General features: G+C 38.0%; 1 protein-coding gene across 2 annotated transcripts in view; it reads left to right on the plus strand.

The window, feature by feature from the left end:
• The window catches only part of PLCB1 (phospholipase C beta 1), an 819,608-nt gene that overhangs the window by 557,480 nt on the left and 244,631 nt on the right, over positions 1-17,497 (plus strand). For both annotated transcript variants that reach the window (XM_004383055.3, XM_004383054.3), the window contains exons 6-9: positions 1,832-1,885; positions 3,285-3,360; positions 14,421-14,521; positions 16,734-16,900. In XM_004383055.3, the coding sequence (XP_004383112.1) occupies positions 1,832-1,885; positions 3,285-3,360; positions 14,421-14,521; positions 16,734-16,900 (398 nt within the window). The remainder of the gene's footprint in view (positions 1-1,831; positions 1,886-3,284; positions 3,361-14,420; positions 14,522-16,733; positions 16,901-17,497) is intronic.

The following is a 17,497-nucleotide window of genomic DNA, read 5'->3' on the forward strand; positions in this document are numbered from 1 at the left end:
AGAGTTTTAGACCTCTGAGAGATGATACAATAACTTCCCTGCCCACTTAAATTAATAGGTTGATGCCCTGATTCCAGCCCTGTAGACAGTTACAGCAGGTGTTAGTTAGAAAAGAGAAACAATGTAGAGGAAAGATCAAAATGAAAAGGAGGAGACACATCGTGAAAATTGTAACCAATGTCTCAGAACAAGTTGTATAAAAATTATTAAATGGGAACTCAATTTGATGTGTAAACTTTCACCTAAAACACAATAAAATATATATATTTTTTAAATAATAAAATAAACCCACTGTATTAAAAAAAAAGAAAAACCCTTTGGATGACAACAGTCTGATTCCTAGCTGATCAAAGGGATGGCACAGTGTTGGGCAGTGTTTCATTCCATTGTACATGAGGTCACCAAAATTTGGGAGCCAATTGGTTGGAAGCTGACAACAATAACAATTTATAATAAAGTGTGATTAATATGTAAATGCTTAGGTACAACCCTACCAGCAGGTGGAATGTAGTAGTCAAAACTTTTATCTATACAATAAGTAAGTTGGGATTTAAGTGTAAAAAAAAAAGAAAAGAGGAGAAAAGGAGAAGTAAAGAAAAGCAAAACATGATTACCAAATTGTTCTGGAATTACAACAGCGTTTCTAAAAATGATTTGACCAAGGAAAATAATGATTTATGCCAGATGAGCAGCAAGAAAAGCTGGCTGTGTTCATTTTGGAAGCTGTGAATGTTCGAGTTTGGGAAGCCTTTAAATCAAAACCACAAGCAGAAACATTGTTAGGTGGTCGTCTGTTTTCCTTAATGGTCTCCTCTCTTCCTTCTTCTTATGCAAGACTTACCCATCATTCCAGACCTAAGACTCCAGCCCATATTTCTTTTTTACTCTTCTATAAATTCATTTTACTTTTACTCAGTACTGCACAGGTCTTCATTTAAATGTTTTTCATACGTTCATCTTTGTCTCCTAAATTAATTTTTCATCTTGAGGACACTTCCTGTATACTTTCCTCTTCCAGCTCCCTCTTTTTTACTCTTTCTTTGATCCTACCATCCATCATACAATGAACGTTTCTGGAACATCTATTGTGCCAGGCAATGTGAGTGGACAGAGGCACAGAGATAAACAAGACGTTTTACCTGAAATACAGGATTTTATAGCTAGTATAGCATACAGTTGACTAATCATTGTCTATTACAAATGTCTATTCCAGATAAGTGCTTCCTTATGAGTTATGAGTAGTTGTTGCGAACATTCTAGAACATGTCTTTTGATGAACATATTGTAGCCATTTCTGTCATACATATACCTAGATATGGTACTGCTGGGTCCTATCATGTGCACTAAAGGGGTAGTCCTAATTTGCATTTTTATCAGCAGTGTCTGAGAGTTCTTTTGTTCCATTTCTCTACCCATATGTCCATAAACAGTTGAGGAGATAAATACAGTTGTTATGTTCACATAATTGAATACTATACATCAAAGAGAATGGTTGACAATTGTAAGCAAAAATAATATGGCTGGATCTCAAAAACAGTATTGCGTAAAAGAAGCCAGACACAAAATAATATGATTCCATTTACATAAAGTGCAAAAAGAGACAAAAATAATCTATGTTGTTAAAAGACATGGTAACAGTTCTTTGCGGGGATAGGTTCTGCAAGAGGGCATGCTCTGTTTCTTGACCTGGGTGCTGTTAGCAGAGGCATGGGCAGTTTGTGAAAATCCAGCAAACTCTACATTTACAAAGGCCCTTTGTGATCTGTTTTTTATTCTTCAATAAAAAAAGCTTTTATAAAAATTTAACATTGTTTTTCTGCTTCTCCAACAGCTATACTAAACTTAAGCTGCAAGTCACTCCAGAAGGGCGCATTCCTCTCAAAAAGTAAGCTGCGTGAGCATTTCCCATTATTCATTTTCTTCTTCACAAAGACTTGAATCCATGCCATGGTTCTGTCGTGTTTCTTCACTGGCCTAAGTGGGAACATGGAAAGGCGTGGTGACCCCCCTTTTCCCACGTACCATGTCTCACTTCCCTGCCCCTGGGTTTCTAGTAGAGATTTACCCGGGTTCCCCTTTCCCATGGTATCTTCAGGAAACACCAAAGCAGGAAGGGGGCAGTAGGGGCAGGGGAATCTTGCTGTCAAACCCAAAAGACCATCTGATATTCAGATCAACTTTAGGAGTGAAAATTGGGCAAACTTAGTGTCTCCCTGAGGAGCCCTGGTGATGCAGTGGTTAAGCACTTGGCTGCTAACCAAAAGATCTGTGGTTTGAACCCCCCTGCTGCTCTGCAGGAGAAAGATGTGGCAGTCTGCTTCCGTAAAGATTTACAGTCTTGGAAACCCTTTGAGGCAGTTCTACTCTGTCCTGTAGGGTTGCTATGAGTCAGAATTGACTCGATGGTAGAGGGTTTGGTTTTGGGGTTAGTGCCTCTTCTACCAAGATTAAACTCAAATGCCACCAAGAGCCAGGCAGGAACTTAAATGATTCATCAGGCTAGGAGCAGGAAGAAAAACTGAGGAGCAAAACCCTTTCTAAAAGAGATAACAACGACTCACCTCCACCATTATTCCCCATGAGAATGGTGCGATCTGGGTGCTAGATTTTCTAATGTTTAAATAGAATCCATTAACCCAAATTTTGATATTAAATTTCCCAGTACTTAATTTTTTAAAACCAAATTACTGGGCAAAGAAAGCACATCTCTAGACCATATTCACAATCATAGCAACACACAAGCCACCATTGATGGAGGGGTGGTGGCTGTGCGTGAGCTACATTGGCTTGGCCAGGAATCCAGCCCGGGTCTTCTTCATAGAAAGCAAGAATTCTACCATTGAACCACCACTGTCTCCAACGGTAGCAATTTTAGTGGAAAGAGGCACAGAGATGAATAAGGATCTTTTCAACCTTTGACTTACTAGCTACCACGGAGCTTCTGTTAATAAAAATACTTGGGACAATGAGGAGCAGCAAAGGCTGGCTATTTATTTTAGTGCTTAATGGTTAGAAGTTATTTAATGCAATACTTTTAAATCAGGTCATTACCGTTGTTTCAAAATATAGATTTTATACAGACACTTCAATTTTTTAAAAGCACACACATAGATCTTTCAGAACACAGATGCAGGCGTATGGAGGAATGGGTATCTATTCATTGTTTGAAGATGAACGAAAAATAGGCTTGATTCAATGGAACGTTTTCAGTTGTCATCATCTGTATGTGCTGTGATCCATATACCTTTTCCACATCTCTCATTTGTTTTGTTTTCACTTCACAGTGTATACCGCTTGTTTTCAGCTGACCGGAAGCGGGTTGAAACTGCTTTAGAGGCTTGTAGTCTTCCATCATCAAGGGTGAGCATATGGCCTTCCTAAAAATAGCACAGCTAAATACCTTTCAATAATCCATAAAAATATAATTACCCCGATAGTACCTAAAGATAATTTTTAATTAAGAAGACCATAGCGCTTACTTGTTAATATTTGCAATATATAGGACCACTGTGATTGTATTTTCTTTTACTCTCACCACCCCAATATTTCAATCTAGACTGAATCTTGCTCTTTGTAGCTATTAACACAATAAACATCTAATCAGGTATATAAAAAAGTATTGACCAAAAAGGTTGATGTTATCAAGAAGACCATTTAAAATTTCAATTTAAACCTATATTAACAATAGAAAATTTTTAAAAATTGTGCTTTAGATGAAGGTTTACAGAGCAAATTAGTTTCTCATTAAACAATTAATACACATATTGTTTTGTGACATTGGTTGCCAACCCCATGACACGTCAACCCTCTCCCCTTCTCGACTTTGGGTTCCCCATTATCGCTTTCCTGTCCCCTCCTGCCTTCTTGTCCTTGCCCCTGGGTTAAACCCTTTCTTGATGTCCCTTGAGCTATTAACTAATTATATTATGAAGGCATGATTAGGGAGATACGTGAAATATTTATTTTATCCTTTATAAATTTCTAGTTTTGAGATTTACAAATTACAAAAGCAATTGCTATGGTAATCATGTTTATAAATAAATATATTTATATGCTCAGGGGTGGGGTTGTGCTCAAAAAGTTTTTACTGAGAAGGGTGTATGATCAGAAAAGTTTGGAGACCACCTACCTTTCTCATATGGTGGTAAAGTACATTAGGGGACAAGCATGGAATGTACTTTTTTCTTTTTTTTTTATGCCTAACACATAGGAGGCACTCAGTGTATGTTGTTGTGTGCCGTCAAGTTGATTCCGACTCATAGTGACTATATATGACGGAGTAGAACTGCCTAACACATAGGAGGCACTCAGTGTATGTTGTTGTGTGCCGTCAAGTTGATTCCGACTCATAGTGACTATATATGACGGAGTAGAACTGCCCCATAGGGTTTCTTACACTGTAATCTTTACAGGAGCAGATTGCCAGGTCTTTTCTCCTGTGGAGTGGCCAGTGGGTTCCAATTGCCGACCTTTCAGTTAGCAGCCTAGCGCTTAGCCATTGTGCTACCAGGGCTCCTTTTCAATGGATGTTAGCTTCCAAAATTAATTTGCCTTAATTTCCATGCATTCCTACATACTTGGCTCTAAAATGATTTGTTACCATTGTTACTGGAAGAGCAGAGTGAATTGCATAAAACTTTTCCTCATGATAAATGTGGAACTCTTCTTTCTGTTACCAATTATTTTTACTCAAGTATCTAAGCAACAAGTAAGAACTTGTCTAAGGATAAAACTGACTTGATAGGAAGAACTTGTGAGCCTCTTCAGACACATTAACAATGTTCATGTCACACTGAATGAAGTTGAGAAGCCAATCTTAAACTTGTAATTGAACCATGAAAAAAAATATTAAAGGCTGTTATAAATGCATCAGCCAATTCTTGTTGAGAATACTTTTCAGAAAAGTGACATTTAGTAAAGACTTCACTAGGTGCCTTTTCGCCCTCAGTGTTCGGCTATAGGTGGAAAAAACTAATGATGTGGCAAAAACTGGGCAGAGCTTTAGAAGGGCTCCCCAGACCATTTTACCCTTCACTTTAATAAGCAAAATAAAATGTTTGAACTCGTTGAGCTCGTTATTGCTCATTCAGTAGATCCTTTGGAAGCAGCAAAGTTAACAAGGGTCTGTCATTGATTCAACAGTTATTTCTTGAGCTCCCACTCTGTGCCTGCAGACAATAAGAGTATGGTGGTGAGCAAAACGAAGTACAGGGATTCAGAAGTCCTGTTGGGGAGCTGGTCAATAAACATGTGGGCTGACTCATGTGTAAACTGGGAGGGGAGAGCTATGAAAGAAAGGAATTGAGTTCTGCCACTGAGAATACGGGAAGCTCACTCCAGAAACAGAAAACAGTGTGTTCAAAGTCCCAAGTCTGGAAAGAACTTAATGGGTTTGAGCAACTAAAGACAGACCACAGTATTCAAGCATAAAGAGAAAGCTAGAGAGGTGGATTTGGGAAGTAGGAAGAATTTTTTTTCCTCTGCAGTTGCTCCCGATTTTACCTTTATTGGATAACATCTTATGAGATACAGTGATCAAAAAATTTTAACTTATTGTAAATCTAGCAAGAGAAAGAAGAAATAGAAAACGAAGCGAATAGAAAATCAAATCCAACAACCAGTTCTAGTAAATTGCAATTTTCTAAACAATTTGATTCTGACAATTCAGTCAATAAACATAAATTGAGTCTTTACAATCCACTATTTCTATTATAGGTTTAAATTTGCAGGCCAATAGCAACTGGAGACAGTTGGAAAGGAAAATGAGATTCAAATAACAGGAACCAGGTTTAAATTGAAAAGATATATATCTTCTGCAAATGTAATAACAATTTTCTGAAAACAAATTAAGGATTTTTTAAAAATATAATCAACCTCCATCATAAAGTTTTGAAAGATCATTATTCACAGTAAAGCATAATTTACTTTGAGGACGTGTAAAATTAGGATGCTTTAAAAATATCTGAAGACCAAAGACAGTTTTGGTGCTAAGAAATAACATTTCTGTGAGCTGACTGTGGCACATCAAGAAGATATGTGAAATTCTTGTGGTAATTTCATATCTACAGTAAAGAGCTCTAGAAAATATCCACTAATGAGCACAAAGCTTCTGGATTAAACACTCCACAGATGAGAAGTGTTTTAAAAATTGTAGATATACTGCATGTCTAGGAGCCCCATTTCAGGGCTAGTGGTCTTTCAAACTAGATTTAATTGTGTTCTGTAAATAGACACCTTACCAGAAATGCAGTGGATATCCTGTTGAGATTTTTTAAACATTATTTTTGTGCACATTGTTAGAGATAATTAATGTACTTGAACTTGTATTCCGGCCAACACGATCCACTGGAATAACACTTTCCTTTTGAGGGTACTCCTTTAGAGATTATAGTTACTTGCCTAAAGTTAACTTAATTGCTAAAAAGTAGTACTGTATCTAAAAAGAGAGACGAAGCAATTACTGCCCTTCTATTAATAATCCAAACATACTTTCCAGTGAAACCTTTGAAAACTTTTCCATGTTCAGCAAATCACCACTTTACCCAAAAACTCTCTGAGAACTGAAAATAGTTTATTTGTACCAAATTCCCTTTGATTTAAGGTCTTATTAACTTGAAAAGAGCTCAGTGACATTTAGAATTGTGCTGTAGTCTTGGCATGGCATTGACATACAAATCCACATTTTAGTGAAGATAATAAGAAACAAATCCATGTATTTCTTTTAAATAATAAAGTTTACTTTAGTTGATATACATACATGTAATATAAAGAAAAATCATTATTATTTTGGATGTAAAGAATACTATACATTTAACTGGAGCCCTGGTGGCACAGTGGTTAAAAACTTGCCTGCTAACCAAAAGATTAGCAGTTCAAATCCACCATCTGCTCCTTGGAAACCATATGCGGCATTTCTACTCTGTTGTATAGGGTCGGTCGCTATGAGTCAGAATCGTCTCAAGGGCAACAGGTTTAGTTTCTTTTTTTATACATTTAACGGAAGAAAAAAATAAAAAGCATAAAAGAAACTCTTCTCTTGGGAAACTGTAGTATGTTGCCTTTCTCCTATGCCTTACTTTCAGAATATAAATCTGATACATAAGCATTTTTGCAGTTGTAATTCTTAAAATCACTAATATCCAAGTTCCATCTTAATACCACCTTAAGTATTCAGTTTATTATGAGGGGTTTGTTTTTAATTATCTCATGTGCTCCGTGGCTCATTCAACTTTTGATTTATAACTTTAGAACAAGAATATTGAGAATAGATTGCATTCCTGATTTAATGGGAAATAAATAATACATCGATTTGTCAAGATAACATCTGTATTCAGATTCTTTATTCATTAGAGTCTGCTTGAATAAATCAACATAATTTATAAGTAACATGTTTCTAAATGTTAAAGTAAGACCTGTTGTATTAAAGTTTTTTTTTAATCTAGAAATTTATAAAGAAGATAAAAACCGCCATCCAAAAAGCGCTGTGAACATTTAGTTTACTGGTTTACACTGTAGGCTAGGGGATCAAGTGACCTGGATTCAGAATGTAGCCCCTAACCCCCACTTTCTCACTGAGGACTTTAGACAAACTTCATAATCTCACAATCCCTTAGTGTTCCTATCTGTAAAATGGGCCACTAATGATTCTAGCCTCGTAGAATGGTCATGGGCTTATCGTAAGTCTCAATAAATAAATATTCTGAGTTTTTATTTTTTTTTTAACACATATGTATGTAGGTTTGGGGGAGTTTTATTTAACTTCTTATGGAAAATTTCAAACATGTACCAGTATAGGAATAGTCTAATAAACCTACAAGGTATCCACTACACAGTATCAACACTCAGCTGATGGCCAGTGGTATTTCATCCATACCACTACTCACTACCGACACCCCTGATTACGTTGAAGCAAATTCCAGATACTATATCATTTCATTCATAAATATGTCTATGAAAAAAAAAACCCACTGCTGTCGAGTAGATTCCAAGTCATAGCGACCCTATAGAACAGAGTCGAACTGCCCCACAGGGTTTCCAAGGAGCAGCTGGTGGTTTCGAACAAGCTCTTAATCACTGCACCACCAGGGCCCCAAATAGTATCTCTAAAAGATTAGGGCTCTTTATTAAAAATACAAGCACAGTCTGTTGTCACATCCAAAATAATTAACAAGTATCCGGAAATTCACACAGTGCTCAAATTTTCCTAATGACTTCATAATTTTTTAAAAGTTGGCTTGAATCAGACTTTTCTTTTGTAAACTCAACATTTTAGTTAATTGCTAATCCAGCATTGATAGGGCCGATCTCGTTTACCCTGCAGTCATCCACTGTTCTTCTACCCACTCTTGGCCCATTCTTGATCATACCATCTCTTCTTTTCTGTTTTCTATGATTTTGCACATTTTCCATCTTTATGCTTCCACAGACCCTGCCTTGCTTATTGGATAATGCTTCTTTTTATTGCAGTGCTTTCTAAACTGCAGGCTGTGATTTGTTAAAAAACAAACCAAACCTGTTGCCGTTGAGTTGATTGTGACTCACAGCGACCCTTTGTAAATTCAATTTTGTGCATTACAGTGAGGATTAAAAATATAATAATAGAATAGAATTAAAATAGAAAAGAAAATGTCAGAGTGCATGCTACATAGTAGGGGTAAGCGGTGTTTGCTAAAACTTTAATTTCGTTCCTGATTGTGTGTGTGTGTTTATGCTAGGTCATGATGTATTTATAAATGTGTTTGTGTTAAAAAAAGTTTAGAAGGAATCGATCTACTGAATTGTCTGGACAAGTGCTAATAGAATTTTCTGCAATGATGGAAATTTTTTATATCTGCACTGTCCAATGTGGTAGCCACCAGCTACATGCAGCTTATTGAGATGTTGCTACTATGACCGAGAAATTGAAATTATTATTTTGTTTAATTTTTTATTTTATTTTATTTCATAGTTGTACTTTAAGTGAAAGTTTACAATTCAAGTTAGTATCTTATACAAAAATTTATACAGACATTGTTATGTGGCCCTAATTGCTCTCCTTATACTGTGACAGCACACTTCTCCTTTCCACCCCTGATTTCCCATGTCCATTCAACCAGCTCCTGACCCTCTCTGCCTTCTCATCTCACCTCTGGACAGGTGGCCAGACCTGCCACTAAGTATGTGAGCCCAGGAGTCTGCCCACTCCTCCTGTATGCATTCAGCTCAGGTGTCCTGGTAGTTGGCCACCAAGTGTATGGTGCAGGCTCTCACCTACAGTCCTAGACAGGCATGGGTGATTGGTGTAGGCACAGGCATCCAGCTGCAGCAGGGGTCACATGCTGAGCAAGGCAGGGGGCCAATGCCCCCCACCCCAGAGTGTCCGGAAGGAAAGCATGTCCCTGTTCCCTAGAGCATGTAGGTGAGTGGGTTTTGCAGCCGGACTAGGAGCACCCAATGCTGTTGTCTGTAAAGGACTGGGAGGCATCACTTATTCTTGCGCCCCTGTCGCAGGTGACTAGGTGGCATGGGTCAAGCCACCAGTCCTCAGGTCCCTGATGTGGGTAGGTGAAGACCCTGCTTAATGGGTAGAGCAGTGTCAAATGTCATGAACCTGCCACTTCACAGCTGAAAGAGTTGAAATTAGACTTCAGGTATATATACCCTGTTGTACTGTGGTAATGAGGGCCTATCTGTTGAAATGGGCCCACACAAGTCTCTGCTGGGGGAAAGGATCCCTTATGCCTGTGCATAGGTAAAGGATCTGTGCCTACCCTGGGTTCCTGGCTTAGGGGAGCCAGCAGATTATTTTCCCCGTTTGATTATTTGTTCCCTCTCCAAGGCTGGGAGAATGGCTCAGGGTTCATGACAGGTCCTACTTCCGGCCCAGGGGACTCGGCAGTCGCTGAAGCCATCCTAGACCCAATGCAGAGCAGGGAGCAGGGAGGTAAATGGGAGAGAGGTTTTTCCCAAAGGGGGGTGTTTTTGACCTGCACAGTAGGCCAGACGCAAGTACACATCTTTCGCCAATTGAGGGCTACTTCTCACTGGTTCTGGATGCCCGAGTAGACTCTCTGCTGCTGGGTCTCTCCCAATGTGGAAAATGCCTCCTTGAGCGCAGCTGCTTACCTCACCATGCACCACAAGCTGATCTGGCCTGAAGGGCTCGGCTCCCACTGGGTCAGGTTTGGCAACTCCTTGCTGTTTCTGACCCATCTCTCCCTTCCCCTGCCACTCAATCCGATTCCTCAACTTTGCCTTTGATGTTCAGGGCTCCTAGGTTGTCATATATAATCGATTGACTTGTTTTTTCAGGTCTTTGTTGTAAGAGGGACCACCAGAAGCATCTGACTACTCTGCCATCTTAGCCCGGCCTCTATTTTATTTAATTTTTATTAACTTAAATATAAATAGCCACATGTGGCTGGCTAGTGGTTACCATATTGAGCCTCACAAGTCTGGACTGTATTCCATCTCCTCCTCTGATGCAGTTATGCTATCCTCACCTGTGAGGTCGTGCTTTTCACTGGAATGGCATCTATAGATGTGATATATCAGGTGTATGAAATCCGTGGAGTCCCTGGGTGGTTGAAATGATTAACTCACTCAGCTGTTAATTGAAAGGTTGGAGGTTCAAGTTCAGAGGCACCTCAGAAGAAAGTCCTGGTGATCTACTTCTGAAAAAAATTAGCCATTAAAAACACAACGGAGCACAGTCTTACTCTGACACACACGGGATCACAATGAGCTGGAGTTGACTCCATGGCAAACAGATTCTGGTTTTTGTTTTTGAATGGAATCTGGAAGTGCAAATGCCACCATGTTACCACCAAAAATTTTTTTAAATCTTTTTCTGTTTGAGATCCCTAGTATGCAAGCATAGGATTGAAGTGGTAACATTTTTCAAGTGTGCCAATACTTTGCTGTTTCTGGAATAAATGAGCCTAAGATTACAGTGGCTTTCTTAATTCTCCTTCCAAAAATTTCAGATAACAGTAAAAACAAATAATCATTGATGATCTATTTTGCACTGAGAGCTAGTCTCTGAAACGTGATCTAGTGGGCAGAGTTCTTGATACAAGACAGAAGACCTAAGGTCTGGTCCCATCTGCTGGTCATTTCACTCAAAAAACTCAGAGTGTAGTAGAAAACTTATAAATATAAAGAAATAAAGGAAAAGCTGTATGATAGATGCTATAATGAAGCTATACACCCACTCCTCACTTATCGACATGGTTAAGTCCCAAAGACCAGGTCGCTATGCAAAAATTGGCATTATGTGAAAATGGAGGATGACTATATCATTACGTAACTGCAAAATTGCATCACTACGTAACTGCCAAATTACATCAGTACATAACTGCCAAATTACATCAGTACATAACTGCCAAACCACTGAGAATCATGGCCCGGCCAAGCTGACACATAACCTTAACCATCGCAGCCAGTGTTACTCTTGCCTCCCACCTCGGCGTTCATTACTGCTAGATGTACATCATTAACGTGAAAAATAGTCAGATAGTAGATTTTATACTATCGTCCTAAATGCAAGATATTGGATAACAAGATAGTAGGTAAGTGAGGAGTAGGTGTATAAACATACAATGTAGACACAAAAAAGAGTGTCTGAACTCTGGCTGGCAAGGTCAAAAAGGGTTTGCGAAGGAGCATCTGAATGTTGGGTATGGCCTTTAGCAAACTGGACCATGGGTTTCCTCTCGTCAAACAGGAAAAATGAATCTGTGACATCTACTTTACCAAGTTGTGAGATTCAAGAAGAGAGGATGTATGGATTAGCTTTGTGGATTAGAGCTTTTTTCTTTGTGGATTAGAGCCTTGTTAAAATTGTAAAGGATTAGGAATTGTCTATAGTTTTTTCCTAAATACCTCCCCTCTACCTTTTACATTTTGTTTTCAATGATGCTCATTTTTACTCTGTTCTATAAAACTTTTCTTCTCTCATTTTCCCCCACTGCCTCCAAATATACTTTTGAGTATCCTCACCAGTAAAGCTGGACAAGGCAAAATTTAGACAAAGAAAATTAGCTATATTGAAATGTTGCCTTTTTTCTGTGTGCTAACATCCAGCTGGCTATGGAAATAATGTTGTGTTCATTCAGATTATCTCAATAAATTGGCCCCTTTAATAGAAATTCCTAATTCACATCTGGTAAGAAAACAATGGTTAGAGTTTTAATAAAATATAGTCTGTGAAATTGTGTGTCTAGAATCTTATGTAAATGACTTTGATTGAATCTGATTTTCCACAGGAAACATACAACACATTAGTCCTCACTATTAACTTCCATCTTCATTATAATTGCATTCATTCATCTAATAAATATTTATTGAGCACCTACTGCATGTTATATACTGGAGATAGAACAACAAACAACACATATGCCCTAGCTCTTGTGGATAGGCAAGTTAACAAGGAATACAGAGAATTACGGCCGTGAGCACAATAAAGTTAAGTAAGTGTTGAAATGTCAGATAATCCAGGTGTGAAATGAGAGCACAGAGTAGAAGACAAAATCCAGTCTAGGGAGAAGGAAAGGTTTTCCAGAGGAAGAGATTTTAAATTGAGAAAGAAGAAAAAAAGAGGTCGGTAAGAGAAAGAAGACAATTATGGATATCCTAAGATAAAATCCTTTTGTGTATGTGCTGCGTGAGTTGGCAGAAAGAGGAGGAGGTAAGCTCTATGTAACAGAAAGAGAGAACCTACTTGGGTTATGAAAATCAGATACACTTGAGTTAGCTGACAGAGCCATTGAGTATTTACTTTTGATTGATTTTTAAATACTTCTCTTCCATGTGTCACTCAGCTAAACAGTGGGTGTTGCTGTTAGCTGCTGTGGCGTCAGCCCCCCATTCATGGCAACCCCATGCACCGTGGAATGTTGCTGGGTTATGATCTATTGGGTTTTCATTGGCTGAGTGTTAGAAGTAGATTGCCAGGTCTTTCTTCCTAGTCCATCCTAGTCTGGAAGCTTCTCTAAAACCTGTTCAGCATCATGGCAATTCACAAGCCTGCACTGACAGATGGGTGGTGGCTACACAGGAGGTACATTGGCTGGGAATCAAACCTGGGTCTCCCATATGGAATAGGAGAATTCTACCACTGAGCCACCAATGTCGCCCATGAACATTGGGCAAGAGAAGGTCATTTCTGATTATATACATCCTTTTATCTATTTAAAGAGATGTGGGTGGCTAGCTCAGAGGGAGGGCTGCACAGAAAAATGTACATCCTGTAGCCAAAAGGGATTTCTTTCTCCTTGTAAATCTAATGGAATGTTGGAAACCTGTTTGCAGGTTGTACTTGCCCCCATTTTACGAGTGGCGAAGCAATAAAACAACCCATGGGAATTTCCCACGCTTCTTGGGTTTGGCCCCTCGTGCTCACGATTTCAAAGTTGGTGTCCAGGTAGCTAAGCCTACTTGTGGCATGCATCACGCTGTGCATCTTTCTGTGATGTGTCGTTGTCTCAAGCTCTCTCTATACATGGATTTAGTAAAGGAAATATAACTTCATTTGTTCATTCAACAAACAGGGGGCTCCTGCTAGAAGCCAAGTGGTGAGCTAAGTTCTCTTATCTCTCAGCAATAATTCAGACAATAATTTTTGGACATTTCTATAAATGTACATTGTGAAATGTATGAACACAGTGAAAGGAAGGGTGTTTTCTTCGGTTTAAGGGCTTGAAAATAAAAATAAACATATAAACACATACCTGAAACAGGAAAACAGCATGAAAAATATCCTTCCTGTTAGCAAAGATTTGAATACATGCTTCCGGTCTCCATGGCAGCCCAACCAAACAGAAAAATAAGTCAGAGCAGTGGCTTTTTAGATCAATGACTTGCTTCCCATGCAATAAGACTGGGAGGAACCAGTGAGAAAATAATGACTGTCCTACTTATGAAAACTGTACGATTTATCAGATTGTCTACACCAGAAGGAATATCATTTGAACATAATGACACAAAATTGGAATTTATGTTATCATTTTGACAATACCTGTCTCTAGATTCCTTACGCTTTTTTTAAATATTCATTTTAAAAATGTGCTAAACAGACCCTGTTTTTTCTACATCTCACTTATTCTAGCAAATGTACTTAGGAGATTGCCTTAACATCGTTTTAGCAGGAGAAACCTCTTAAAAATAAAATAAAGAGCAACAAAAAAATACAGCTTTTGGAACTCCAAAACCGGTGTCTAAGTGAACTATACTGTTGGCCTCATAGGGAATGTTCTGAAGTTTTCCGCTGACCTCCTAGAAGAAAGAAAGAAAAAGAGGAAGGAATGAAGGCTAGCAAAGAAAGGAGAGGAAGGGGAAGAAGGGAGGAAAGGAGAGAGGGAGGGAGAGAGGAAGACAGAGAAGAAAGCAAGAGAAGAGGAAAGAAAAGGATCGTTTGCTGACCCTGTTGTTTTGTTTTACAGAATGATTCAATACCTCAAGAGGATTTCACTCCAGAAGTGTACAGAGTTTTCCTGAACAACCTTTGCCCTCGACCTGAAATTGATAACATCTTTTCTGAATTGTAAGAGGACACATTTTAACCTACTTCTCTGGGCTGGCAGTGGTAGCTAGGGAGGGATTTTGAGCAGTAGTCCAGGGAGAGGAAGGAGCATCTTCGCACACCGTGTATGATAGCAGTGCTCTTGTATAATCTGTTCCAGATGATCACGCATTCTTGCACCTGAGGTGCAACTACTGCTTTTAATGAGTGGAAGTTTGTTGTGATTTATTTCTGGGTGTAGTTCTTTTAGTATCCTCTGGTGACTCTTGAGTGGTTTGAAGATTATGAACAGAACAGGCAGGCATCTTGGCTTAGTGGAGGCAGACTTATGTAGCAGAAAGAACTCTGGACTGAGTACCAGCCATTTTTCTTCTCTGAATATAAGAAAAGAAACAAGTAAACAAAGCAAAATAGCAAGGCAAATGGGGGGAATTAGTAATTTCCTTTTCTGGATGTACTGAAATCTACACAGTAGCAGAAAATCAGTCCAAAATCTGTCAAAAAGAATTAGGGTTTCTTCATACAGAAGAATATTTTTACTTTGCGATGCTCATTGCCATCAAATATATATTAAACATCTGCAACATTTATATCATTGAACTTGTTTTTGGGTTGTCACTAAGGTTGGAATGGGAAGTTTGAATCATGTTTAAGAGTTATATATAGACTCTTGTTGAAGCAGAATTTTGAATGAAAGGAAAAATGTGGCCAAAAAGATTGCTTACTTTTTTTTTTAAATAAGAAACAAATACAATTTTAAAATTTTAAGTGTGGTATGAAAATTTGATGACTAAGCCAAAAGTTTGGTGTCATATACAAAAAAACGATCCATACTTCAGTGTTCATTTTAGAGTGGTGTATCCTTACATACAGGAAACCCTGCTGGCATAGTGGTTAAGTGTTTGACGGCTAACCAAATCATCAGTAGTTTGAATCCACCAGGAGCTCCTTTGGAGCAGTTCTGCTCTGTCCTATAGGGTCGCTATGAGTAGGAATCGACTCGACAGCAATGGCTTTTTGGTTTTTTTATCCTTACATACAGGATGTAGTGTTTCCTACTGTGGGTTTTCTTAGGCATTTGGTATTATTCAGGGGCATTGGGATTTAATGGTGATGATTGCAAAAGATATTTGTATCCTGTATACATACAGAAATTATGCTGGAGTAGCACAGAGTTTTTAAAACAATAGGAATTTCAGTACAGGTAGTCCCCCATCTATGACGGGGTTCTATTCTGACGACTGTGTCATAAGTCATTTCTGACGTAAGTCAAATACCTCATTTTTTTTTAAGTTTTCATTATTACTGCCTTTTATTATCATTGTCTTTATAAATACAATCTTTATTTGTCTTTGGGGAGTGGAAACATTACATATAAACTTACAGATATATTTGAATACATACATAAAAAACAGACGAACCATAAAAATTTAATTGATGATAAAGAAGAGCTGGATGACATTGGCATTTTGTCAGTTATGGTAATAACTCCATTTGTGGAAGGTTCTGGATTATCTGGATTATCCCTGTGAATGGGGATGACGTTTACGTTACTAGTCAGAAAATTAGTGGGAATTGTCTGTATTGTCCTTTTCTTTTTTCTTCATATATTTCAGAGTAACATCTCACTGCTCCCTGAATCTGCCTATTGACTTTAGCAAATCGATCAGCATTTGGGTCCATGTTTTCAAGCAACTGAAGCCCCCGATTTAGTTTAGAAAAAACCTCAGCTAATGCTTTCTCTGTAAAATTTTTTGACAACTTCTCTCCTTCCTCTTCCCCACTGTTTATTTCTTCTTCAGGGCTTCTTTCCTCTTCAGAATTCATTAAGTCCTTATCTGTCACTTCTCCTTCTTCATGATCTATGAGCTGTTCCACATGGGCAATATCAAGTTCTAAATTCAGCATTCTTGCCATATGGACAATTTTTCTACAGATCTCTTCCATCATATTATCCTGATCAAACGCTTGGAGTGTGTTCACACTCAGCAATTTCTTCCATATCCCCTGCATGCATTTTCCCATAACTTCCTCCCAGGAAGATGTACTAATGATAAGATATACCAAAAAAAAGGACAGCTGTAAGTGCAGTTTGTCGTAACTCGAATACGTCATAAGTTGGGGACTACCTGTAGAGCATGCTGTTATCTGGTATGTCAGGATTTGCTATATGCAAACATGTGAATGAGGCTTGGTGGAAATATTCTAATTTCTTGGTTTTTGTTGTTTTTAGTGGTGCCAAAAGTAAACCATACCTTACTGTTGATCAGCTGATGGATTTTATCAACCTTAAGCAGCGAGATCCCCGATTAAATGAAATTCTTTACCCACCTTTAAAACAAGAGCAAGTCCAAGTATTGATTGAGAAATATGAACCCAACAGTGGCCTCGCCAAAAAAGGTCAGTACACTTTGTTTAACGCCATAAGGAAACTCTTGTAACTGTGAATGTGTCACAACTTGGCAGTTAGCAACATCAGGATTATTTAGGTTAGTTTCCCTCATTTGTATGCCTGCTTTCCTTTCTGTCTTAAACCACTCTGGTTCAACATGAAGTAGTTTGTTTTTTTAACTTTGGGTTATGATTTTTTTTATTACTATGTATGTGTATAACATTTTTTTTAAATTGTCCAATCATTTGTTTTGTTTTAAATTTACCCAGTGACTGAATTCATCTTTCTCAGGCAGGAAATTTACTATTAAATACATCAGAGTTTACCCTTTTGGGTCTGTTTCTAGAAGTTCTGTAAAATGGCCCACAGATTCTTCTACCTTTCTCTAAAATTGAAGAGAATGTTTTGTCCCCTATATTCTTATTTTATTGTAGTCTGCATTATCGCATGAATTTTTCCACCTAAGGTAACATTCTAAAATTTGAATTTCTATGTAAAAAATTTTAGTTTTTGTAAAAAAAAAATTAGTCCAAAAATTGATGCTAAAAAAAGCAACTCTGAGTTGCCTAGAAATTGTTCAGAAATTTGTATTTTTGATTCAAAAG

Source organism: Trichechus manatus, unplaced genomic scaffold (assembly GCF_000243295.1).
Source record: "Trichechus manatus latirostris isolate Lorelei unplaced genomic scaffold, TriManLat1.0 scaffold00104, whole genome shotgun sequence".
Lineage (NCBI taxonomy): Eukaryota > Metazoa > Chordata > Mammalia > Sirenia > Trichechidae > Trichechus > Trichechus manatus.